General features: G+C 41.9%; 1 protein-coding gene across 21 annotated transcripts in view; it reads right to left on the bottom strand.

Annotated features, from left to right (window-relative positions):
- Tcf4 (transcription factor 4) overlaps positions 1 to 25635 on the bottom strand; it is a 347519-nt gene that overhangs the window by 162746 nt on the left and 159138 nt on the right. For 14 of the 21 annotated variants that reach the window (XM_052742440.1, XM_052742441.1, XM_052742439.1 and 11 more), the window contains one exon: positions 8154 to 8215. In XM_052742440.1, the coding sequence (XP_052598400.1) occupies positions 8154 to 8215 (62 nt within the window). Of the gene's footprint in view, positions 1 to 6705; positions 6811 to 8153; positions 8216 to 8319; positions 8429 to 25635 lie in introns of those variants that run through there. The other 7 variants (XM_052742445.1, XM_052742446.1, XM_052742447.1 and 4 more) reach the window with 3 other exon arrangements.

Below are 25635 nucleotides of genomic sequence, written 5' to 3'. Positions count from 1 at the left end.
ACCAAGGCCAGCAGAGAATCTGTACATTTTAAAGGAAGTGTTTGTGCTGGTGCTAAAATGTGAATTGACATATTCCACCCCAGCCTTTTCACAGGAAATCCGCGTTGATTTTGAGGAAATTGCACATGCTAAGACTGAGGATGTTACTAAATAGATTATTCATACAATATGTTTTTTCAATGCAGGGCAGTTGGGAATGGCAGGACATGCCCTAGTCCTCACTGCCAATCTGAAGAGATCAGAGTGAAGATGTTCTACCATAAACACTGTGCTAGTCCAGACTTCTTCGGGACCATGAAACCCACAGAGCATGTTTTTCCTAGATAAGACCCAGTGCAGACCTCAGAACTTAGAACCCCAGTCTGAACCTAGGGGAGCAGGGAAAAAGGGTTCTGTCTTTGAAACTAGACGTGCCAGAGTTAGAAACCTGTCCCTGACACCTAACTCACAGTGACTTGGAATCTGCCTGTTCCATTTATTTGGGTTCTATTTCTTAGCCATTAAATGGGAGTAATTAACAGTCACTCTAGAGGTTTATATTGGCACCTAATATTAGTTCCCAGTCTTCCCTGAGTCCAGCCCAAACTGTCTTTCAGAAATGTGCACACATTGACTTAATTCTCCAGCCACATCTGGATTGGTCAGGGAGGGGATTATTTCCAGTACCTTGCTGATTCCTCACAGAGCAGAGTCTAGAGTATGGCAGCAACCCACAAGAGTGTGTGGGTCAGCTGCTGGCAGCCAGCTCCCATGGGTTTAGCAGCAATAACCCAATACAGAAGAGCATGAGGAGACTTGGGAGAAATGGCGGCACTTATTGCAAGATGGACCTAACAGCTAAAGAAACTAGAGGTTTATTTTAAAAAGCCCCAAATCTCAGCTAAAGAATACGAGAGTTCCGCTTGCAAAGATCTAGGTCACCGGTTACTTCTGCCTCCTGCCATTAGGACTTTTCTGAGCAGCTTCCTGGGCCATGACTGTTTCTCTTATCAATGGACTATCAGAGATTGGAAAAATGTTTTACTGCAGCCAGTAGTCCACAGGTAAGGGGCATATTAAAACCAAGGATCACTGCCACGACACCGTTATCCACATGGAACCCTAAAAGTGGTGGCATTTAAAAAAAAAAAAAGTGAACAATGAAAGAAGCTCTTTCCCCGGGAGAGAGGATTGTCAGCTACACACAGAAATGTCAGACTGTTGTTGCTATTGCCGACAAGCTATCATTTTGAGGGCCGGGAGGATGGTTCAGTAGGTAAAGGGCCACACAAACATGAGAACCCCTGAGTTTGGATCCCTCGCGCGATGCCCGCCAAAACCAAAAACAAAAAAAACCCCCACACAAACAAACCAAAAAAACCCAAACAGGGTGTGGTGGCGCACACTGGTAACCCTAGTAATGGGGGATGTGGAAATAGGCAGCTCCTAGTAGCTCACTGGCCAGCTAGCCAAACAGAAACACTGGGTTCCAGGTTTAATGAAAGACCCTGTCTCCAAAACACAGAGGGAGATGAGAAAGGTACCAGAAGACGACCTCTGGCCTCCACACAGGTACCCACAAATGAGTGCACTGGTACAGACACACATGCATATACCACACACACAAAAGTTAATTAATTAATTAAAATACATCCCACTTAAAATGCAGTGATTCACATAGGTTTCATCAACATAGGCTAAAACCACCCAGGGAATAGCTTGTAGAGGAAAAACGTAATTACCTACTACCAAAGGGCCACCGTTTGTAAGACAGAAAAGCTTTCTTTATGACAGTGACCTAGTGACTGTCAGGTTAAGCAGATGATCCAATGAGCATTGCCATTAGTCCAGGGTCCTGGTGGGATGACAAAGGCGTACTCCATGTCACCCCCAAGATCACCTACACAGAAACGCCCAGCCCGAATCTCAGTAAGCCTGGATTTTCAGTGTACAGAGAAATGAGTGGGGTACAAATTAAGTAGCATCACATGGAAATGAACCCACATTTCTAGAAAGGGGGATACTGTAAAGGCAATCACACGGGTCTCTTTGAGGCCACCGCTAGTCAAACAAACAAAAAGAGGACCTGCTCTCATCTGCAAGAGGTGATTAAAAGGTACAAAAACCAAATGTCAGGCATCAATGCGACACTTTTTAAAAACCAATGGGAACATTTTTATGGAGACAGCTGAAGCAATTTGAATAGGAATCAGGAAGAAGAAATTATTGATAATTTCTATAGGAGGGTATAACAGTATTTTAGTTAAGAAAGGCATGTGCCCTATTTTGAAGAGATATATCCTTAAAAATCTAGGGTAGACATCTTAGCACTGTCACTTAAAAGGGGTTTTCTGAGAATTTATGTGCTTACAGGTGTTACATACACAAAATTATAATAAATATTAACAACTCTTTATATGGTAGATATAAGGCATTTCATTTTATTAGTTTTTCAAATTTTCTGAGTTCTTAAAAATGTTCCTTATGTGAATGTAAAATAAAAACAAGATATGTCTATAGCTCTAGCTACTCAGGATGGTGTGGAGATCAATTGAGTCTGAAAGTTTGAGAGAGTCTTAGTCAAGTACACATAGAGGATGGGTGATAGACAGACAGACAGAAATGATAGATAGGTAGATGCATGTATGTATACATGGAGGAATATGAACGTGAACACAAATCCTTGGTTCCTCTTTAACATCCAAACAGGAAGAAGTCAGTGGGGATAAAAGGATTTCCCTTTTCTTTCTCCTTAGTACCCAACACATCCCTAGAAGATTGTAATAGGCGCTGATCGATACGATGAAAGAAAAAGATACATTTTCTGCTTTAGTGAGTGTTGGGTATCATTTGAAAGCGGGTTATATGAGAACTCTGCAAAAGGATAGGCTGCTGCCTACCAACGACCGCTTCAGGACAGCCACAGTAGCACACTTAGAGCGAACTCAGAGCCTGAAATGTCCAAAGCCATCCCGATTGCAAACATCCTGCCCCACTGTTCACTCGGACATGGCCAAATGATCAGATCGGGATTTTGATCGCTGGTTCCATTAATACCCCACCAGAAACACAAAACATTTACAATCACCTTCCCGATAGAGGAAGGTCAACTATGCATGTGGAAGAAATGGCAGAAATTTAACAAAATAAAATAAACAAAAAAATCAACAAGTCAGTGAAGCCCAGCTAGACAGTCAGCTCAGAGAACCCTGTGGTGTCACTCCAGAACGTGACAGAAGCTGTGCGAGCCTTTCAAGTTAGAAGGAAAGACTTCCTTTGAATGTCATTTTCTGACTATCGTAGGCACAGAAAACGATGCCCACAACACAGTTCACAAACACTGCTGTTCAAACGTCAGTCCCTCCGATGTTTGCCAACAGTGATGCTGAGAAAACAAACGTGAGGTCTTCCGATTTTTAACCTGCCAGGCACATGATACTCAAGGCAAGATAAAGCAGACTTGGCCTTTGCTCTCCAGGAGTTTCTGGAGCCCTGGTGGTAGCCAATATTCAATGAACATAAATAATGGGAAATTAGCAGAAATGTCACAAAGGGAAAGCAGAGGGCTGGGGTAGGGGAGGACATAGGAACTGCTCTCAGGAACAACACAGAGGATCAATGCTGAACCAAGTGGCAAGCATTCAAACACCACATCTTTTTAAAAATCAGAATAGGTTTCAGCTCCGCAGAGTGTAAGTAGGCATTTTCATGGCAGACTGAAAGAGTCTGTGTCTTTTTAACTTATATCTATTTTTTCTATTTTGACTTTAGAGCGGGGAGGGGGGGAAGCTTTAAAAAGGACCAAAGCATTAGAATTACATCAGTTGTAATGCTTTTTACATCCCCCTCATCAAATAATTAGAAGAAAACCCCCATTCTTAAATCTATAATTCATTTCAGAGTCAATGACACATTTAGTTTCAGTGATTTACAAACTGAGTTACACAAAGAAATGACTTCTTTCCTCGACAGACTTAAAGCTTTTGAAATTTAACAAGAGTCTGCTAGCTTAATTCGATACAATTTTAAGTCCATTCTATCAGTTTTCATATCTACACGTCTAACATTATCAGCACAGCCCTACGTCCGTAGCTGCTTGAAGGGAAGCAAGCATGGCTGAGGGCAACCTGGGCCTCAACTACTTCCTAGAGGGAACGAGGTGTGGGCTTGGCTTGTCAGTACAGGAATGTCCGACCGAGATTTTAGCATATCACAAAATTTCAGTGTCTTTGAAATGGAGGTCGTATGTAATATAGATCCATGCCTTGAATAATCTAATTAAGGCAAGAAGTCAAAAGCTTTATCAAGGTCAGTAGGAATGACAGACAGATTCTGGAAAAAGTATCAGTATAAGGGTACATAATTCAGCAGAACATTATCTGAAAAGGTCAAACTTAGCTGTACAGTCAATCGCCTGGGGAGTTAGAAAGGCTTCAGGCCAGCTCCTGAAACACTCACTTGACTGAACTTAGCACTAAGCTTCCCAGTCATCCTCCCTCCCTCCCTCCCTCCCTCTCTCTCTCTCTCTCTCTCTCTCTCTCACACACACACACACACACACACACACACACACACACACACACACATCTCCTAGTCACCATTGTCAAACTTCTATTCAGGGTGAAAACGTCCACTCTCAAGATTATCGATTCTGCCGACCTAATCTTGCATTAAAAAAACTAGTAGAATTTGGCAAAAATGAAATGTCTGCAAACTGATTCTATTCAGCACAGGAAAAAAGATATCAAAGGCGAGTGACTCTTTTTTCCCTGTTCTTTCTGTTATTTGCAATGTTATCCACTAGGAATTAAATGCTGGCTCTTACAGGATTAAGGTTGGGCTAACTTGTGAAAAAGTTTATTTTCACTCATTTGTGTCTCTGTCAAACTTTCCATTATAAATTTTATTTTCTCTGCCAGTAAAAGTAATATGAGGTTGTGAGTTGGCAAGAAAAATTTAAAACTGGGGTGTGATTTCCGTACACCAATTTGATGTAAATTAGTTTCTCTGTATTTTGTGAGAGAGCCTTGAAAAGGCACTTTTGTCTACACAATTTCCCAAGTTGCAAAAAGTCAGTATGTGTATTTCTGATAACTTCACATGGAAGTATATTGATGTGCTTATTTATATTGCTGCTCATTTTAAATGAATCCAAATTAATTGATAATAAAGAACCTGATGGCTTTTTATTTTCCTGCTAAAATACCAAGTTTTAGAAAACCATATCTATTGCTATTAATATTAAATCCTTAAGAGAAACACATCCATCGCTTATGCGCTCTCTCTCTCTCTCTCTCTCTCTCTCTCTCTCACACACACACACACACACACACACACACACACACACACACACACACACACTGAATGCATATATATCACAGTGATGTACTTTTGTAACCCTAGCCATCTCACAATAATAGGTAAATCCTCCAGGACAGTGGTTTACTACCTGTTGATTACCACCACTGTTTGTGTGGGATGAGCCAAAATCCACTGGGACTAGAATAAGCATGCTCCCACAGAACACTGCTCATCCCTTCAGGTTCACGGGCTACATTGTTATCCTATGAAAAGGCGGCTCTGCGGCTCCTGGGGCCAGGCCGTCTAAAGGTTTTCTGTCCAGCATTTCACTAACTAGCAACAGGAGAAAACAAAGGCGTCTGCCCCTCCCTCCCCGAGAGTCACTCACCTTGTTACACAGTGGGGAATCATTTCAGCTGTGATCTGCTGTTTAGACTCCAAGCCCCAGACACAGGGACTCGGCCTTTCTTTGAGATTTGTTTGGCTCAAGTCGTACACAAGGGTTCAAAGAACAATGCAGCTCAAGAGAAACCGACTCACTGAGAGACAAACTCTGGTCTGCTCTTGTCTCAAATTCCACAGAAAGCCGAAAGCCAGACTATGTACACATTCTCATCTCCAGGCCCTATTTCCCCACACAGGGAACTAATTCTCAATATTTCCCTTTTATTATCCTTAAGCATTGCACTGTTTATAGGTGGACACTGCTGACACCAAGCTGAGCACACCGAGAGCCAGTTCTTGCCAGCACGAAGCCGAACTCAGAGTGAATAAAGGCTGTTCCACACTCCCAGCTAGATTCTGAAGAATCTCTCAAGAAAAGCAAGAGCAGTAACATCCCCAATATACAAAAGAATTTCCCTGGATAGGAACTAGTCGAGGTCCCGAAATATCAGCCCTCACACACTCCAGGCAACCACCTCAGTTCCCCCCATGTCCCTCTCCGCTTCTCACCTGGTGTTTGAAAAAAAAATAATAAGTTCAGTTTCACCCGAGGAAAGTGTCCCCCAAAAAAACGGAGGGAGAAGGGACTTCACACTGCACACACACTGACTCCCACGGTCTGGAGGATGCTTTCCCAAGTTCAGGGGCCTCAGGCTTACTCAGCAGAGGAAATCTCTATGTCTGTGAGGAATCATGCCAATTTCTATTAGTAAGAAAGGATACAGGGACTAGGAAGCCTATTCTCTCAATGACCAGCAAAAGGGGCCCAGCGAAAAATAGCGACCTGTGCCATGACCATCTGCAAAAAGGAAGGATGTTGTTAACTTTCTTCTCCCCAAAACTCTGGCGACCTCTGCCTTGACCCTCCGAAACCAGACTCACAGGAACCAGCTTTTCTGCAGGAATTGAGAGCTTTACACCAGAGACCCGGCTCTGCAAGGCTGGTTGCCCAGGCTATCTGCCCCGAACATGTGCACTCACATTCCAAAGATGTTTCCGTTGCACTGGAATGGCTGTAAATTTCTTTCCTGCAGAATTCTTTCCACACAAACTGCCATGGGCTACACTCCTGTAAGAGTTCTCAACCAAACGCTGGGCGGCTCATCGCAACGAATCTTTTAGACGCAGAGTATGACTGAATTGGCAAGTGGGCCAGAGGAGTCAACTTTTAAAATGCAAATGTATACAGCGGGGAGGGGAGAGAAACCCCTCCAGAACCAATCCCCCAGAATTCTACCTTCATGATAGATGAGGGATCCCACAAAGGAACCCTTCTTCAATGCCCAGTTATATTACTGAGGCATGTGTGGGCTTACATTTTTTAGGGATATAATAAACAGGTTGTTTAAAGAAAAAAAATACCAAGTGGATTTTTTTTCTAGATCATTAAAGAAACTAGGAGAGCAAAAGAGCTTAAAAGATGAAGCATCCCTTTTCTACCTAAAAACAAACGTCCGCTTTTTCGTTGGGTGAAGAATAAAATGGTACAAGACTTGGGGTGTTAAAGGGTACTAATTTCAGTGAGAGCTTTTGAAAGCAGTTCTGCTCTCTAAAACTACAAATTAAAATGTGTGTTTTAATCATGACTGGTAATAAGACTAAAATTCAAAAATTAAAAAAATATCTACAAAATTGGAACTGACTTGAGGGAAAAACTTCCACTTTTGCCTATAGATAGTATTTTCAGAAATGTGCTCTCCAGAGAGTTGAAAGTATACAAACGCAGAGGGCATGGATACACATACGGGTGCACGAGCGTGTACATGTGCATACACACACATACACACACACACACACACACACAATACCATTGTGCTACACTGACATTTCATTATTTCATTAAAGTACTTTTCTCTTCCTAACTCACGCATGCTTCCCTTGTGACGGCTTTGCTGTTAGCCTGCTGGCCTTGACTTCCGGCCAAAAACAATCCACAAACAAAAAAGGACAACAAATCATATTTTCGAAGACATTTTTATCTCTCAATCCCACCCTGTTTTCACACAACATCATCTAACCTCTAAGAAAACTGTAATTTAGAGCTATCCGCCCCCCCCCCATCCCAGCATCTGACACACTGAGCATTTCTTGGGTGAGAAATTATTAAGCTCTTAATTGCAAATAAACTCTTTTGATGGACCTACTTTCACTGACCTAGCTGCTCTGCAAACAGTACCACAGTACTGGGGTACTGGCTGATGAAAAACAAGCCCGTGGTTGTAGTTTTGATTCCGCCGAGCTCTAAAAACAAGATGTTTGTGAGTTCTAAGCTCTGGGTTGCTTCATTCCTTAAAGACAGTCATCGGGAGGCTCTCTACCCTCCGCGCACCTCAGTGTCACAACTGAAAAGACATCACAATCACAGCTGCTCAGCCCTCTCATTTCCCAGGTTAACTTTCAGCTCTTCCCCAACCCAGAGGGGCACTTACCTGGTGGCAACCCTGCACGTTTTCTCTCCCATAAGATGAGTATGAGCCCCTTTCTGCTTTACCTGCCAAGAGAAACAATAAAACAGTATAAATCGTGCTTTTCCTTTCAAGAAAACCTCCCCTGCAGGTAAGAGATATCCACTCCCCATTCCCGATGTTTACATACGTAAAGGAGGCACTACTGGCAATGTATGCAAGCAAGACAGGGAATAACACTTTCTCACTCTGGCGACAAGAAACTGGAAAAAAATATCCTTCATTCCTATTCTTAGCCAAACTGCTCCACACTTCCAAAAACTGTCATTCCAGTGGCCTCCACTTTCTCTAACAAACAAATTGTCATTCCTTATTTTCACTTTCTTCCTCTCTCACAAAATTTGAACAATTTCATTTTTATTTACACAGCAGGCAAATGATCTATGTAATGACCCTAGCCTGGTAATTCCCATTGATTATATTGACACTTAATGGGGAGGCCAGAGCTAATCAATCACGGGCTCTCCAGATGGTGGAACTAGCGAAGACACTGTTCGAAATTCTAAGCCCCCTTCCCCCAACCCCTCTCTCCTCCCTTTTGAAAACTCCCTTTCCCAGGAGTGATCCTCATCATGATCAACACGATGATGGAGAGGACACATGGGAAAGGGGACTTGGGAAAATCACCCATTCTGAATCCAGGTTCAGATTCTACCAGGAGACCCAGCGAGTCCTAGGATCAGGCTTTTGAGTGTCGTGTCCAGATTCCAAACTCCACATCTATCTCTAGACTGCTCAGGACAGGTAGAGATTCTCACTGCAACTGAGCCCCATGTGCAGACGAACCCAAGGGCGCATGTTTTCTTCTGTTTAGACCTTAACAGAAATTGCATTACAAGAGGTGTAGTTGAATCCAGCTGGTGATGATCAAAGGGTTGCTCTAGAAAACTGACCACACCAAATGACATGGGGTTAGTGGGGCAAGCTAATGCTCAGAACCCACTTCACCCAATACCGAAGAACACTTCTCTCAAGATTAGTGTTTTAAGGTACACTGTACTTTATAGACAGCAGTACACTAGTCTCCTATCCCAAAGGGGAAATTCAAAGCTTCTATTTTGAGGAGCTGAACCAACATCCTGTTAAAGTTTACAACCCCCAGATTTTCCCTTCTCCACTCAACACGAATGCCGAAAGGAACAGTAGTCCTTTTCTCTTTGGGTTCAATGTCAATGTTATCAGAATAAGCCTCCTTGACAGCACACACAGAATGTGTCTTTCGGGGATTCTATCTCTGGTGTCAAGTGTGCCCCATGTCTATGTCACTATATTAACACATCCAATGGAGGATTATTTTCAAAGAGAACAAGTTTTGAGTCTTAGGCACCCACCCCACCCCTGTATTAACTTTTCTACTGATTTTAACAAAACTCAAACTTAGGAATACTATACTTCTTCTACTGTGCTCCATGCAAAGTGTAAAATCAATGCCTATATCAGCCTCAACTCCAGTGAGGCGAGACACCATCACACAGAGTGTCAGTCCTGCGAAACAGAAAGGAAGAACTCCACTGCATGTGACTGTGCAGGTGAGTTTACCTGTGCCCACTGCACATGGTCACACAGAGATCCTTAGCCATTTGGGTCATGTCAGCTACCCGACCCTTTAACTGCTCTTTGTAACCATTACTGTAGTAATAGTAACGTGACTTTTATGAGCAATATCAAAAAAAACACAGGTCCTTCCTTAAGCTCTTACACACAAGAAATCTTCAAGTGTACCATGACATATTTGATTTGGACATGACAGTCACTGTTTAATCACTTCCTGGGCAGATGGACAGGTAGGCAGACAGAAAAGTTTTTTTTTTTAAGTGCTTTGACCTTGTAGGAATATGAAAATCTAATGTCCTGTTTTCGTAATTTCCAAATATCGAATTGTAAAATATAGGCCTAAGATAAAATGACTGGTTTTTGTTCCATTTTTTTTTTCTGAAGGAAATTACCACCTGATATTATTCCAGAACTCATCTCTAACGAACAAAACTGGGGAGAACCATTTTCCTACCAGCAATTGTCTTGCTACATACCCACAAGCCGGGGCCACTCCTTCTATTAGGAGAATGAAAACAGGAAGGACAAACACAGGAACAGGAGAGCGAGAGAGAAATAGATAGGGTGTGGAAGAGGCAGAAAGAATAGAAAAGAACGAGCAATAGGCTAGGAAGGGAAGGGAGGAGGTCAGAGGCAGGAGGAGGAAAATATGAATTCACGCGGCAGAGAGTCCCCAAAGCACTCTTGGCTCCATGGGCCCAGCAGTCTTTACTATCATATCAGATACAGACTGCTTAATCTTAATTTTGCTTGTTAAAAAATATTTATCCAGATACAAAAATAAACCCACTGCAAATTACAAGTTGTCAGGGTTAAAAATCTACTCCTGTTTGTGTGGGGGAGGAGGAGAGAACAGCACAGACATGAATCATTCTCCCGTAATTTGAGTGTTTCCATGACATCAACGGGCACCAGTCCAGGACTCTGTCGAAGTCTGCGAGGTACCAAAGAGGCAGCGCAGCCAGCGGGAGGCTGGGAGGTGGACTATTTTTTTTTTTTTTCCCAAGGATTATGCTCCTTGTGAAGGTTTCATCTGTACCATCCACTTTCACCATCAAATGGATCGCTGCGGAGATCCTGAGCGAACACATTTCATTCTAATAGTGTGAGCCTTTAACTTTATTGCAGCTTTTTGTTCCCAAATTCATCTATAAATCTGCCCTCAGAGCCCAAAACCCTGGTAGCAAAGTAATCAGGGATTGTGGACAAAGCCCCAGGACCTCTCAAGCATCAGATTTTCTTAGTTCTATCATTTTTCAAATGATAAGAAGCAGCCATTTTAAAATGGCACCTCAGTTTCCAGAAAAAAAAAAAGTCATGTATTTCATGTAGTTTGTCCATTAAAAATTAGGCATGGTCTTGATATGAATTTTCTGTTTCAAATTCACTGGAATGTTTGTTTCAAGATAATGAAACTTTGAAGCTCACTGATAAGATGTCTGAGTAGGACCCTTAAGTAACTATGTATGTTCAGGGACACAAAGGCCCCTAAATATCTGTGTTTCCTCTATGTCAGGCATGGATTTTGTCAACTGGCTGGCACACAGAGCCTATTTCCTCCTCTCCCCATTATTCACCGCCCACCCTCAGCCCCACAACCACAACAGGCTCTTTGAAGGAGCTCAAGATTCCATTTCTCCAATATTTAAAAGAGATAGCGGCGCGGAGCACACCGTGTAAGCTCACTGCGGAGTTTTCGAGACAACCCTCCAGTCCTAGAATGCGACAGCCGCTGCGGATATTTTTTGGCACAAAGACAATGGTGGCAGTGCCAAGCCCCATGGCTAAAACTACTCAAAAGAGGCATAAGGGTAGCATTAATCGCTCAAGTCTTTTACTGCGTGGAGTACTGTTGTCCATATTTTAAAAACTAAAAGTACCCGTTAGTAACATTTGTTGTATGCCTGTAAATTGGGGGAGGGGGAGGGCTTGTTGAAATATACATATATGAGAAGCCCATCTTGTCAGGCACTCGATTCATTTTTAAACCTAAAAGGACCAAATGTTAAATTTTGCTGCTGGTAACAATTTCCATGCAGGAAACGCATGGTCTGACCTGATGAAGGATGTTGAGATGGCTGAGTGAAAAAGACTGAGAGAATCCTCTGCACTAAGTCCAAGTGCTAAACAACGTCTCCTCTCCAGCAAGGCTCTATGTATACAAGGAACATGGAATGCTGTGTCACAATGGTTTTTTTTTTTCTAATTAAATATGAAGAATGCTGTAAGTAAGCAGACACAGCATGTGTCAATCAGTCCTGGAGACAAAGGAGATCATCATGCAGCCTCTTGTCTAGGACAGGTCGGTCGGTGTCTACAGCGAGCAAGTGATCCAGGAAGTCAACAGAGGCTTTATTCAAATCAAGCTCATCCTATGGCTGAAATCTATATTTAAATGTGATTGCTAAAAATGGCACCACATGGCAGTCAATAAGGGATCTGCTTCCTTCTTTCTGTTGTTCCTGCAAACCTAATCTCAGCAGAAAATACCAGCCATCTACAATTTTTAAGGCCAATATTTTGGCTGACCCTGACAATAATCTTTTATCATGTTATCCCAGAAACCAGGGCGAAAATTTGTTGTTGTTGTTGTTGTTGTTGTTGTTGAAATTTGAGGGCAGTACAGTTAGGAAATATCTAAAGAACCCAGATTCAATCTTTATATAATCTATTATTTGTCATTAGACATCTGACTTTCCTTCCAACATATCACGGTATCGTATTGCAAGGGAATTGAATGGCAATGAAAATATTACAGGAAGGGAAATGGGCTCAGAAACCCATTCTACTCACAAGGATAGTAGCATCACCTTTAGTAGATTAGTGTGCCTGGGCGCACACAACAGTTTAAAGCCACATGGAAAGACCCAGAGACAGACAAGACCAACTTCTCTGTGGGATGATTTCTAGCTTGGTAAGCTGAGGCATAGAACATCCCCTGGTGGTTGATCAACAAGAGGCCTGGGTCCTATTGGGGTACTTGGCCCCTGATTTGTAAAGGGCCTCGCTAACACTTCTATGCAGGTGGAAGATGTTTTTTACCAACCACTGAAACAGGAGCACCTGTGCAGTGGAACTCCGCCTCCTCTTCAAAGCTTTGATGAAAAATTATCTGATCCCACAGGACAATAGCAGCCAGGCTATTTCCCTGCTAATCCTCGCTCTGGGAACCGAAGAATGAGTCTTTTGTTCCTCCGCAGCAGACTAGGGAACTCATCATAAACATGCTTGACTTAGAATAAATTTCTGTCCCTGTCCCAACTCCAACCTATCTGGGCATACCCTATTAATCTGTGCCTCTTCTTTTTTAATACAGTGAAAGGGCTACTCTGTTAAGCAGTAGCTAGAATTTTCAGGGGTAATGAAAATACACACTGGTGATTACTTAAGAGTCCTCTCATCAACATGGCTGTCTCTTCATGTCCTACCCAAGTCAGAAGAGCCGAGAGCTCACCTCACACGAGCCACTACCTACGAGGCTCTATGTATGGTATCTGACTAACCTGCACAGAAGCTGGTGAGGAGGGCAGCAAGAACACCATTGAACAGATGGGGAAACTGAGGCACAGAAAACTGACCAAGGCCATACAGGTCTAAGTGACAGAGCCAGGATTCAAATCCTGGCATCTGTATCTGCTTTGCTGTTGGTGTTTAAACTCTAGAAAAAGAAAGTACAAATAAACCAGAGGCCAACACTGAAGTCTCTGAAATCCCAGAGCTCAAAACACTCATGAATTTGATATGAAATTAATGAAAGTGTCTTATAGGCGGTGATAATTTACATTTACATGGTGTTTTATTCCTAAAAGGTCTCTAGATACTTTATGGCTGTACAAATGATACACATAGAACCTGTGACGTCTCACAATTAACTGCCACCATCTCCATGTTAACTCAAAGCAAGTAATTAACAAAAACATGGCAGAAAACAGCATTTGCCCACATTCTCTATGTGGAGAGTATAACTGTATATTAAAATACACAGAGAAGAGTAAGAGTAAAGACATAATGATAACATAGGACAACTCAGCATCACTCCCAAGTGTCTGCTATGGGGAAGCAATCCTATAATGGGCCTCAGAAGTCAAATGGGAAACTAATGGACAGGATACAGAAACTGATTCAAGTTATGATCTTCCTCCACAAATTCAACTTCTGTCTTGAAGGCTCTTAGAAGCCTTGCAGTGAAGATGTGTAGTTCACCTAGCATGGTGTTTGGTAAACCAAATGGAACCTACACTCCTTTGTTTTGTGTACTAATACAAGTCCTGAAAAATTTTAAGAATCATAGGGATGATACATGATATATACTACAACTATATAAGGTCAACACATGTTTGTAGTTTTCCACCAAGCAACCAGTAGAAGCTTATTTTTATAATTTTTCTATCTTATGTAAATTAGTATAATATTTGAATTGTTCATTTGGTGATAACTCAACAGGCTTCTGTCTCTTGTGGAAATCAGTAATCATTACCCCTCCCTCTATGTTGTTTAACTAGCTGGTCAACTTTAATTATCCCTGACCCCCATATACAGGTAGCAGCATGAGTTCTATAAAACAGAAGGTGACATTATCAATCAGATGTCCAAAATCTCAGAGATGAGAGCTAGTTTCTCCTGCAGAACTTAGAATACAGGTGTCTATACACCAGCACAATGCTATCTTCTTCCACAGACATTTAAAATTCCAAATTTCAAATAAATTCCACACTGAAAGAATCGTAATCCTCTTCCAGAATATAAACCAGTCACCCAACACTGAAAAAATCCTTCATCCCTCCTTCCTAAAACTGAAGACAGGGAGAAGCAGAAGCTAAGTGGCTGGTGTGTAGTACTATGTAGCAATGGGGGATAGGAATCATAAACTAGCCATTTTCCCAGAACCAACACTCCTTCAGGCATAAACGAAGGCACTCAGCGATGGTCTGTCTGTCTATGTCTGTCTATCTGAACCTTTGGGAAACAGAAGCCTGGACAGCCTTTCGTGGCTAAACCACCTCTTCTATGTTAGGCCAGGCACTGCCTTCAGAGCCACGTGCAATAAAAATGCAACAAAGGTAAAATGTTGGACACTCTGCCCAAACTCTTTGGGGACCAGCTCTGCTTCGGGGTCTACAGTGCACTCTCCTTAAAGAACTTGCAGGGGCAGAGTGCTGTCCCGAACAGCATGAAAAGTAGTTTACCTTAAATCATTGAACACACAGACACCAGGAAGGAGTTGCATGGACTCTCGGCCCACTTTCTGCATAGATGCGATCAGGGACATGGAGAAAGGGTACTGTGCAGGTCTGAGAAGGGCAGGTCCGAGCAGTCCCTGCACTGCAGCCCTGTCTCTACAGCATGCCACCTCCCTTAGGACTATTCGAGATGACATTGTCTCTACACCCCCACAACCAGGCCTCCAAATAATTTCACTCAGTTTACACAGCCTAAGAGTTCTCAGGTCCCTGGCCAGAAAAAAAAAAAAGGCCTCTGTGAAAGCACATTTCAAGTGAACACCCTCTGAAACATCCCAAACCCCCTTCTTATTGCCGAAGAGAAATGGCATCTTGGGTTATTTTACAGGCACTAGACAGCAACAGGCAAGCCAACCCTCACGTTCATTGTCTTGCATAGTGGCTGATGTGTTAGCAAGTTAAAGTGTATGACTTCTATGTATTATTTTCCAAATGCAGGAAAGTCTTTCATTGGAAATCACGCTAATTCCACAGAGTGTGCAATTAATCAGCATAATCATGGGGATAACTTAGCTGTTTGGGGAGGTGTGTCAACTCCCTCCTTAAGGCCACTAAAGTACCACTTGAACCACCAAGTAATGATTTTCTGAATCAGCAATTTGTACAAGGGTCCCCTAGAGACCCCGAGGATGAAGGGCAACCCCAGAAGCTTTCAACTTACTTCTAATGAGTGACTTACTTACCATTGGCTTTTTGCACACAGAATCTCCAAGCTGCTGCCTGTCCTAGTTTATATTTTATCACCATTTGAGTCTCCAAGAAATGGGTAAAACTACAGCAATTGGGGATTTGTAGATTCTTATAACAAACAGCTTGTGTATTGGAAATTTTGTTATATTTATTTTTTAGGAAATAATTTCTGCATAAAAATGGTAGAAAGTGCTAGAGAGATGGCCCAGTGACCAAAACTACTGGCTGTTCCTCCAGAGGACCTGAGTTCAATTCCTAGCACCCACACAGTGGCTCACAACCATCTGTAACTACAGTTTCAGGAGATCTAACGCCCTCTTCTGGTCTCTAAGGGAAGTAGCATGCAATGGTGCATAGGCAGGCATGCAGACAAATATCCATACACATACAATAGATTTAAAAACATAAAGATAAAGGTAAAACTGAAGAAAAGTTGGGAGCTGGAGAGATGCTCAGTAGTTAAGAGCACTTGCTGCTTTTCCAGAGGACCCAGGTTTGATTCTCAGCACCCACACTGTTACTTCAGTTCCAGAGGATCCAAAGCCTTCTCTGGCCTCCTTGGGCACCAGGCATGTATGCGGCCCACAGGCATATATGTAGGTAAAACACCCATACACAGAAAATGAATTTCTGTAAGTTTTAATGAGGAAAGCATCATTTTGTAACACAGATATCAAAGCAAGCAGAACTAAAAAAAATATTTGCGTTGCATTCTTATGTAGAAGGAAAGGAAAGACTCAGGATGTGTGTGAGGAAAAGCAATCCTCCAATGTTTCATCTATGATTAAGAACTCTACCAATCAAGAGGAAGATCCTTCTTCAAAACAAATTCCTGGGGCAGGTGGAGTAAGGTTCAGACCCCCCTCTCCCCCGTTCGTGTGTGTGTGTGTGTGTGTGTGTGTGTGTGTGTGTGTGTGTGTGTGCGCGCGCACGCAATCCTGGTGCATATATATATATTCAGGTGGGCATGAGCAGAGGCCCCAGGCTGACATTGGGATGTCTTCTTCAATTTCTTTTTCCACTTCATTTTTTGAGAAGGTTTTCTCCCTGAACTGGGAACTTGCCATCTCAGCTAGACCGGCCAGGCAGCAAGCAGAAGCAGCTGCATCACTCTGCCCGCCCCCCATATATATCATCTATACCGCCCAGGTATAGATGAGTCCTGGCACACCTGGCCATCCGGGTGCTGAGGACATGAACATGGGTCTTCATGCTAGTGCAACACTCTACTCACCCCAGCCCTGCATTTTATTCTATTTTCCTTATTAAAAATCTCATCAGCTATGGCACACAATTTCATAGGTACACACAGCTCTGCAGGTTATAGGGGAGAGGCACTAACAAACCTCGCGGCCTGCTAAGTAACAAAATGGAGATTCTACCATACCCACCCTATCTGAGTCACATTTCATAGGCTCGGCAAGCTGGTACCCAGGACCCTTCAGACAACTACATCTCAAGGTCACAGAAATCTAATTCTCTCAGCAAGTGGGGTCTTTACATTCACTTCACCTCGTTCCTGAAGGGCAGTGGTTGCAAAGAAATTATTTTAAACAATCAAGTTGATTCCTCTGATAAGCCAACAGTGCCCACAAGCACAGGAGCCCTGGACTTCTGTGAAGGCTGTTGCTTGCTAACAGACCTATGCCCCCAAATCACATCTTCTCCATTCTGATCCTAGAGTGATGTCATGTTCAGATACAGATGGAGCTACAGAAACTAACCCAGGCCCATGGGAATTTAAAGGTCCCATACACCCAGGACTGATCCTCTACTCACACTCCGTGAAGGGGAGCATTTGGATCCTTCTCTCTTATCAGAGAAGATATGTGACATTTCTGCCCAGATGTAAAGAAACACCATATAAATTATACTTTGTTGCCTGGAATTTTTTTTTAAAGAATTTATCAGCAAAATTTAAGGTAATTGATAGGAACAGCGTTTGCCACAGGAATCACTAAATAACTTAACAGTAATAGTAACAGTGAGCATAAAAATAAAAACATCAAAACTCTAAATGAACGGAAGTAAGACATATTAAAGAAACTTTTCCATTAAGTAAGCTTTAAAGAATATCTGTACATACAGGTTTGGTTGTCTATGCAGAAAAAGTATACATTTGAGCACTGCATACATACGTAATAGCCTCAATTTCAAGTTGAGTTTACAACTAACAAGAGGATGTGATTGCTGGCATAGCAACAAATGCCAGTAAGCCTGCACTTAGGAGACTGAGGCAGAAGGATAGCAAGTTTGAGCAAGCATAGACCAAACTAAGAGACTACGTCTCAAACGAGTGTGTGCATGTGTGAGTGTATGTGGGTAATTATCTTCTCCCAAACAAATCTCATATTTAATGTGATACTCAAGACTACACAAAAATAAGAGGAATAGATGTTGTGCAAATGAATATTTATATGTGAACACAATCTGAACAGTGCACACATACATACTACATCTATGGCATGCATATACCTATATCTCTATACTTCTATGCTTTATCCCCACTTATTTACATTCCCAATTTAGATAAGAAAAATATGCCCAATACATGTAGCTAGTATACATATATATGCAAACATATCTACAAGTGAACATTAATAACCCCACAGTTGCCTGTGTATCTGTAATGTCTGAAATGATGGCCTCTCTAGTTTTAATACTGGAACAGCATAATTGACCTATACTCTGTTGAGGAACTGAGGAAAAATAATCCGAATTCACAATGTATTCCAGACTGCCAAGAGAGAAGACATAGAGCAGGAAGATTGGTAACCACTAGACTTAGGGAAGAGCAATACTCTGTGAGCTCTTCAAAAACAAGTGAATTGGTCAAAATAAGTACACTGTCAGGTTGACAGGGCCAGACACTATGTGACACTAGCCACCTTAAGTGAAGGGGAGGTTCGAGACACAATGACACAAGGCAACTCTTCCTGCAATGTGATATTTAAAAGAAATGCCCTGTTTGCAGAAGGATGTGGTCAAGGGAAGTCAAGGATGGGTGAGAAACCTAGAGAGGAAAGGGGGTTCGGGGAAATGACCCGGGAAGTAGAAGAATAGCCAAAAGAATGGCTTCATCTCACCCAAGCACCCCGGAAACCAAATGTGTCAGTGTTTACAGACAGCCATCTTCAGATCTAGAACCTGCAAAAATTAGCATCTGAATGTTTGTGCTATAAATCTGAAAACCATGACACAGGGAAATCATTTTTGGAACCCTTGTGCATGCCATGTGCCAGAAGCCGGAGGGTCTGTGACGGCTGTCACTCTCAAAGCGAGTAAATGTGATACTACTCATCAGAGAGATATGTCACAGGAATAAGGCCCAAAGCAAAAACACCTAGCAAACCTCCTTGAAGACAGCAATACAGAAGGGAGGACACTGGCCACCCAATGAAAGGTGTCATGAAAAGTTGCAATGAGGACTTCATGTTAGAATCCAATTATTTGGCAATATTAAATATATCAAAAGAAATTTTAGAAAATGATGCTTACATAATTCATTAAAAACCAATGTTAAAGTTGAGGAACCCTAAACTTAGAAAGACAGACAACCAAGAAAAACTTACAGGATATGTTGTCTCTTCGTGGTCTAAGCTCTTAGACAGTTCCATGTTTGGAGGGCTGGTTTGGGAATTTGGGCTGGGGTGTGCTTGCAAATAGGAGAAATTTGCAATTTAAACCCAAAGAACTCCAAAGCTCTGAAGTTTCTTCTACCATAATTACTGAACTGATTCGATCACAAAATCTTGGAGGGGTATAAAAATCATTTACACAAATGTAATTATTATAGAAAATGTAATGGAGCTGTGCCAACAGAGACCATTGCTATCTTAGGAGCCCATTCTTTATACAAAGTCCTGCTCCTCACTACCAGGAAGGACACTCTCTACCAAGGATACAGTCCACCATGCAGTAGCAGAGAGGTGGCTTCCTGTCTTCTTAACTGTCCTTGAATAGTTTCATACTGTGGCCTGGGACCAAGAGCGTTTTGTTCTTTTGAAATCTCACACTCTTTAAAGCCAAGCAAAATAAAAATGAGTCCACTCAACTGCCGTTCTCACTGGCTGCAGGTGAACAGGGCTCATTCAGATTTCTAAGGACACTCAAAACGCCTTCATAAAACATCAGGATACAGACACAAGCTCATTTTCCTAGATGCAGGAGAAACTAGAGACATTCAGCAGGAGCTGCGGTTACCCGCCACTGCCTGAGTATGGTCTGCCTTCCATGGTTCATCCCCCTGAAGTTCTGTTCCCGACTCAGACAAACTAGAATTCATCCCACACATGAGTAGGCCAAGAGCGGCAAATATGGAAAATGTGTGTAAAAATTACATTTGTGTAAATAGGAAAATATGGCTAAGGGTGTCATATACCTACATGCCCTTTGATCTATCAGGAAGTGCCGTCAAGATGGCAAAACTGCACCCAAATTGAACATCACAACACTTCCAAGGAACAAATTAGTGACCATACTCAATCTTAATTGACCTCATGGTCACAGAAAATATTTGATTAACGCACCAACCTTAAGAGTAAAAGTAATTAAGGACCCTACATTCCAGTCAATGCCAAAACGAGTGGCCAGCAGAGGGCGCACATGCCCCAACACAGCAGCCTTGGGCTAGGCAGGCACTCCCCAAACCTTTTTAAAGCATTAAATTTGACCAAATTTGAAGGAGGGGCATCTGAGCTAGCTAGTAGTCACAAGACTAATCTCAATTTAGGATTACTAAGAAATACGAGTACATTTATTATTTAATAGCAACTTTAACAAGGGCTTCTTGGCTGCTTTACGGAAAGCTGTTCCTTAAAGAGGTAATTTCTTTGCATACAAGCAAGCTTATGTTACTTTCCAAGGCTACTGTGATTTTAATAGGCCTATGAGGTCTATATTAGGAATTTTCCACAATACATGTATTTTTGGAAGTAATATAAATGCTAAATTTCTAGCACATAACATTTTTTTGTGAATTATATGAAGTTACTCTTTGAAATAGCGTCTCTTTTAGTGTGTATCTATCCACATTCTCCATACAAATCCATTCATCTTTGTGGCTTTACAGCAATCCAGTATGTGGTGCTTCATGTCTAAAGTCACATGCATATGCTTCTTATTGTTTTCCACGTTTTGTGATCTGTTGATTAGCGCCAAATTGTCTGCTTGAAACCTCTATATTTTACTTGCTTTGGGGTTACACAAAAAGTTACAGCAGAAAAGGTGCTCAGAGCTCTGTGTATGCATGTATCTATGGACAAGCACCGCTCATATGAGGAAATGTTCCTAACAATGCAAAGACCCCCACATCTCTCCCAGTACTTTCCAAGCTTGAGATTTCTCAAACAATAGAAGAAATTTAAAATGAAAAAAAAAAAAATGCACTAAGAAATGTTGAATCCTACATCATTTTCCTTTGCAGATAAAAAGATTAAATAACCTGCAGGAAGATTAACTTCTGAATTCAAATAGGTTACAATAAATGGACAGTTGCCAAATAAGTCTCAAATTGAAAACAAGGTTGGATAATTCACCACCGCCATTTGCCTATTCCACCTCACTGGCCCTTCCAACCTACCCCCACTCCTCAAACAAAAACAACGAAGCCATGAGACATATCCAGCAGGTGATTTCTTTCCTTCTTTCTTTCTTTCTATTTTTTTTTAAAGCAGATCTCTGCGGCCTTGAGAGATGAACTGAGTCCACAGTATCCACAAACCAGGTGGCTTAGGTGACACACAGGTCACAGCAAATGATATGCACCCTTTAGCTCATGTGGCCACTCCACTTCTGCAGACGTTCAAATGACGAGGTTTTGTTATTCCTAAGCACTCAATTCCGAACTGTTTGCACAATCTGTTAAGTCCAGGCAAATTTAAATGATTCTGACATGCAGCCCGCCAAGGCCAGTGATGGGGATAATGCCTCTTTACATGGGTAAAATTCGGTGGCATACAGGTCACTCTCTTCGGGGGAATCAACTGTGTGTCTCTTCTTTGCATTTCCACTACAATCCTTCATCCTGCAGCCTGGAGCTGAGAGTGAAATGCAAGAAAGGAGCCGAGTGCTCAAAGCAAAAATCTGCTTCCAGGACAATCCATTATATCTGACAAGTTAAATGTTCCATGGTAGGCCATATGGCATCAGAGCAGGCCCGGCAATGGAAGAGAGGAGCTGGGCAAATGCATCACAATTAAGGAGTTTGGCTACATACTTTAGTTTGAATTACTTTTTTTTTTTCCAAATTGTCAATGTTATCCCCCAATTTTCATTTGAGCTCCTTTGAAATGGAGTTCCTTGTAAAAGATATTCTACAGTCTGGAGAAGGGAATCAAAAAGTTAGGGCAGGTGGGTTTCAGAGAACCTTGCAGACCCATAGCCTCGTCCTTTCGGTTTCGAGACAAATAACAAGTAGACACTAGCTGTTCGCTGGACTATTTAAATGAAACTGGTCATGAGGTTGGAACATGTAAATGAATCTGGTACAGCACAGAATGCAACCAGTTTCCATGCTTAAGTCTAAAAAATTAATCTTACACGCTCCACAATCAGAATCGGCATGTTCCCATTCCTTCTGTGACTTACTTTTAATATCTACCAAATGAATTACATGGAGACGGTACAACTACCACAAACACTGGGCCCCCTGAGCAGTTTGAAAGCAATCTAAGCCACTCACTACAAAAGCTGTGAGGCCTATATTAAGGATGTGTTTGTTGTTAGGGACAATGTAATATAAATCATATTAATACTGTAATCAAGGTTAGCATTGAGTTAAAGCTAGGGAAGGTGAAATCAATGAATGAAACAGCTACTATACCATGGCATGCTGTTTTACCACTCTTTCATATAAAGAAAACAAACATTCTTATTTTTTTCCCAAGGAATTCTCAAGGAAGAAATGGTCCCTTAATAAAAGATGGGAACGCTTTCTAAAATACACAAACTCATGTGACCCCATAGTAATTTTATCTACACTGTCCCTTTCTGGAGAAGACACATTCTTAAGCAAAATATATGGTATGTGTGTCTATGTCCTGTGTGTGTGTGTGTGTGTGTGTGTGTGTGTGTGTGTGTGTGTGTGTATAATAATGGGTTGGTTCTCTACAGTAATGATTACTGTTTAAGGTATTCACGGTGGTTTGCAAACATGAAATTCACAATGATTAAGAGAAATGCACACACATCTTTCCAAGAGAAGGCGCTAAGACTCATTTCCCTAAACTATGTTCACTCTCCATCTCTCCAGAGGGTCACTATTTCACTCAAATGCACCCGCTTCTGCCTTAATTAAGAATAGCATTGCTGCTAAGAGAATATATACTTTAGAAAAATGGATCCAAGCTTTCTGTTGAAAATTGTGGACACCTTTTTTGGTGGTCTAAAAGTTACCATTTAGTAGTAACTCAGTGCACTCAGGTATTTACATTTCTCTTATTAGCACAAGACAATTTACTAAATTATGGAAGCCAGTATGTGGGTAATGAGTTGGTAATCTATATTTTATAACAACAATCGTTACAACTCTACATAATATTGATCACTTTCCTAAATGTGCCCTATGACCTTCATCATAATATTATAGATAGGTATCAGAACTATTACAGTAAGTATTTTCATTCTACGTGTGCAGCTTAAGGGAAATTCTAGGTGGTTAATTGATTTGCATCACTATATACAGCAATGACATAAAAAAGAAGAAACAACAGCCCCTCCACCCCTGGCCCAAGCTTTCTTCTAATGCCTGCACTGTATTTTGCCAGGTCATACCATATATTACTAGGTAAAGTTTGACCATTAATAAAGCAGACATATTACTTAAGAATTAAAGTGTATTTACAGTCTACACTATTATTCACCTTTTAATAAAAACAGTCATTTTTTGGTACTATGTTACTGTCCTATGGGGGAATGAAGCCCGAGTCCTAAGCTAGGAGGAATGAATACACATTCCTCACAGTTACACTGGTTCACCCACATTTCTAAGATGTAGTCATGTATACCTCAACACCAGGGCAGGGCACGAGGCCGCTGGGTACTGCAGACCCTTCCTCTGCACCCAGACCCACATTGTTATTACTAATTAAAATGTCCAGATGGTAAAACAACACCTGATCCAAGGGGCTTCTCAGGACACTGACTGTCAACATTCCGCCATTCTACTGTGAGCAAACTCGCAAACCTGGCCTGCCTGAAGCTTTCTGTAGTTCCCAAACTATGGGCAAGAAACTGCTACAGCTTTCCCCATTGCAATGCCCACATTCAATTCAAACCTTTACTAAGGAAAAACATCTAATATTCAAATCACTACCATTTCTTAAAGGCTTATGTATGCTCACAGAAAGAGCATCATAGCGTAGCAATATGGTTGGGATTCATAGAGAGGGAAAAAATAAAACAGAAGGAAAGAATGAGAGGCAAGCTATTACCAGCATCACACAGTTCAGGTGGCCCTTTATCTTTTGTTTGATACATTTAGGAAAAACCAGTTAGTATGTATTTGTGTCTTTTAAGGCATTTTCTCCGTTTCCTTTCCGATGTAGGCATGGACTTTAAATCGTCATCATCAAGCAAAACTTTTATTATCACATAAGATTTGTAAAATTTTAGATTCCCATTTGACCCCTGAAACTCAGGATAGGCAGTGCTCAGAAAACAGCCTTCAAGAAATCACAAATGCTTTAACAATGTTTAAGCAGTTACTTCTTAATCCTAAGGGGATTCTTTTTTCTCAAGCAAACATTTTTTTTTTGCAAATATTTAGGCTGCTTTGATATGCAAATATTCTCACCCCCTGAAATCACTGCATAGACCCCAGGCAATAGGGAAACTTTGCAAGGGAAACAGGAGAGGTGGCTGGATAGGGATACTGGCATCCACCCCGGCTTCTCTGCCCACAAACAAATGTTGCTGTTGTGGCAATACCTGAAACAAATCTTCTGGGTGTCTGGGTGAACAATTGCTTTAACAAGCTCTGTCCTGCGGCTCTAATGTTCTCTGACGAGGCAATGGTTTCCAAGCAAGGTAACCCCAATCACAGAACCATAGGCTTCCTATTTCAGTGTTTTGTAACTCCAGTAAATGTGGCTTGCTTCTGGACAGTGGAAACCCAATCACTTCCAGAAGAAAAAACCCACAGAAAAGAATCTGAGCCAAAGGGGAAATGGAAAAGGCCACCCAGAGGCCGTGCCTGGGGTCCCAAGTCTGAACAGGTAGCCCAGAAGGGAAGCATTTGGCATAGTGGTCTCCCCAAGGAGCTCAGCAGGAGAAGTAGATTCTAGGGCCACCTTTTTCTCTACGAATAACTATTCTCGAAAACTTCGTTTTCGAGAAAACAAAACAAAACAAACAAACAAAAAACCAAGAGGGCAGCACACTGAAAACAACCTGGTAAACTCAGCAATGATATAATTTATAGTTATTGCAGGTGGAAACAGTCTCCACTAAGCAGGGTCCCCCTGCCTTCTATTCTCTCTTTTTTTTTTTTGGTTTTTCGAGACAGGGTTTCTCTGTGTAGCTTTGCGCCTCTCCTGGAACTCACTTGGTAGCCCAGGTTGGCCTCGAACTCACAGAGATCCGCCTGGCTCTGCCTCCTGAGTGCTGGGATTAAAGGCGTGCGCCACCACCACCGGGCCTTCTATTCTCTCTTTAAAAAAAAAAAAAAAAAAAAAAAAAAAAAAAAAAAACCTCAGAACTTGTTTGGGAAACCAGGGAATTCCTGGATAACAGGTGAACAAATCCAGTTGCAGTCTCTCTCCAGCTCCCTCAGTTACGACAGCCACCAGAGGTTAACCACAGGGAGAACAAAAGCAAACCTGGAATTATGGTCCTAGACCCACGCTGGGTGGGATTTAGGAAGGTAGGAATTGGGACATCCTTGTGAACTTGGTAGGCGGAGAAAGCTAACAGTGAGGTTATCAAAGCCAGCAGGAAGGTTCCCTGGAAATTCCAAGGATCTG

This window comes from Peromyscus californicus, unplaced genomic scaffold, assembly GCF_007827085.1.
Source record: "Peromyscus californicus insignis strain IS unplaced genomic scaffold, ASM782708v3 Scaffold_17__1_contigs__length_78620276, whole genome shotgun sequence".
NCBI classification, from domain to species: domain Eukaryota; kingdom Metazoa; phylum Chordata; class Mammalia; order Rodentia; family Cricetidae; genus Peromyscus; species Peromyscus californicus.
Note: the sequence above shows the minus strand (reverse complement) of the source record. Positions and strands in the feature narration are given on the sequence as shown.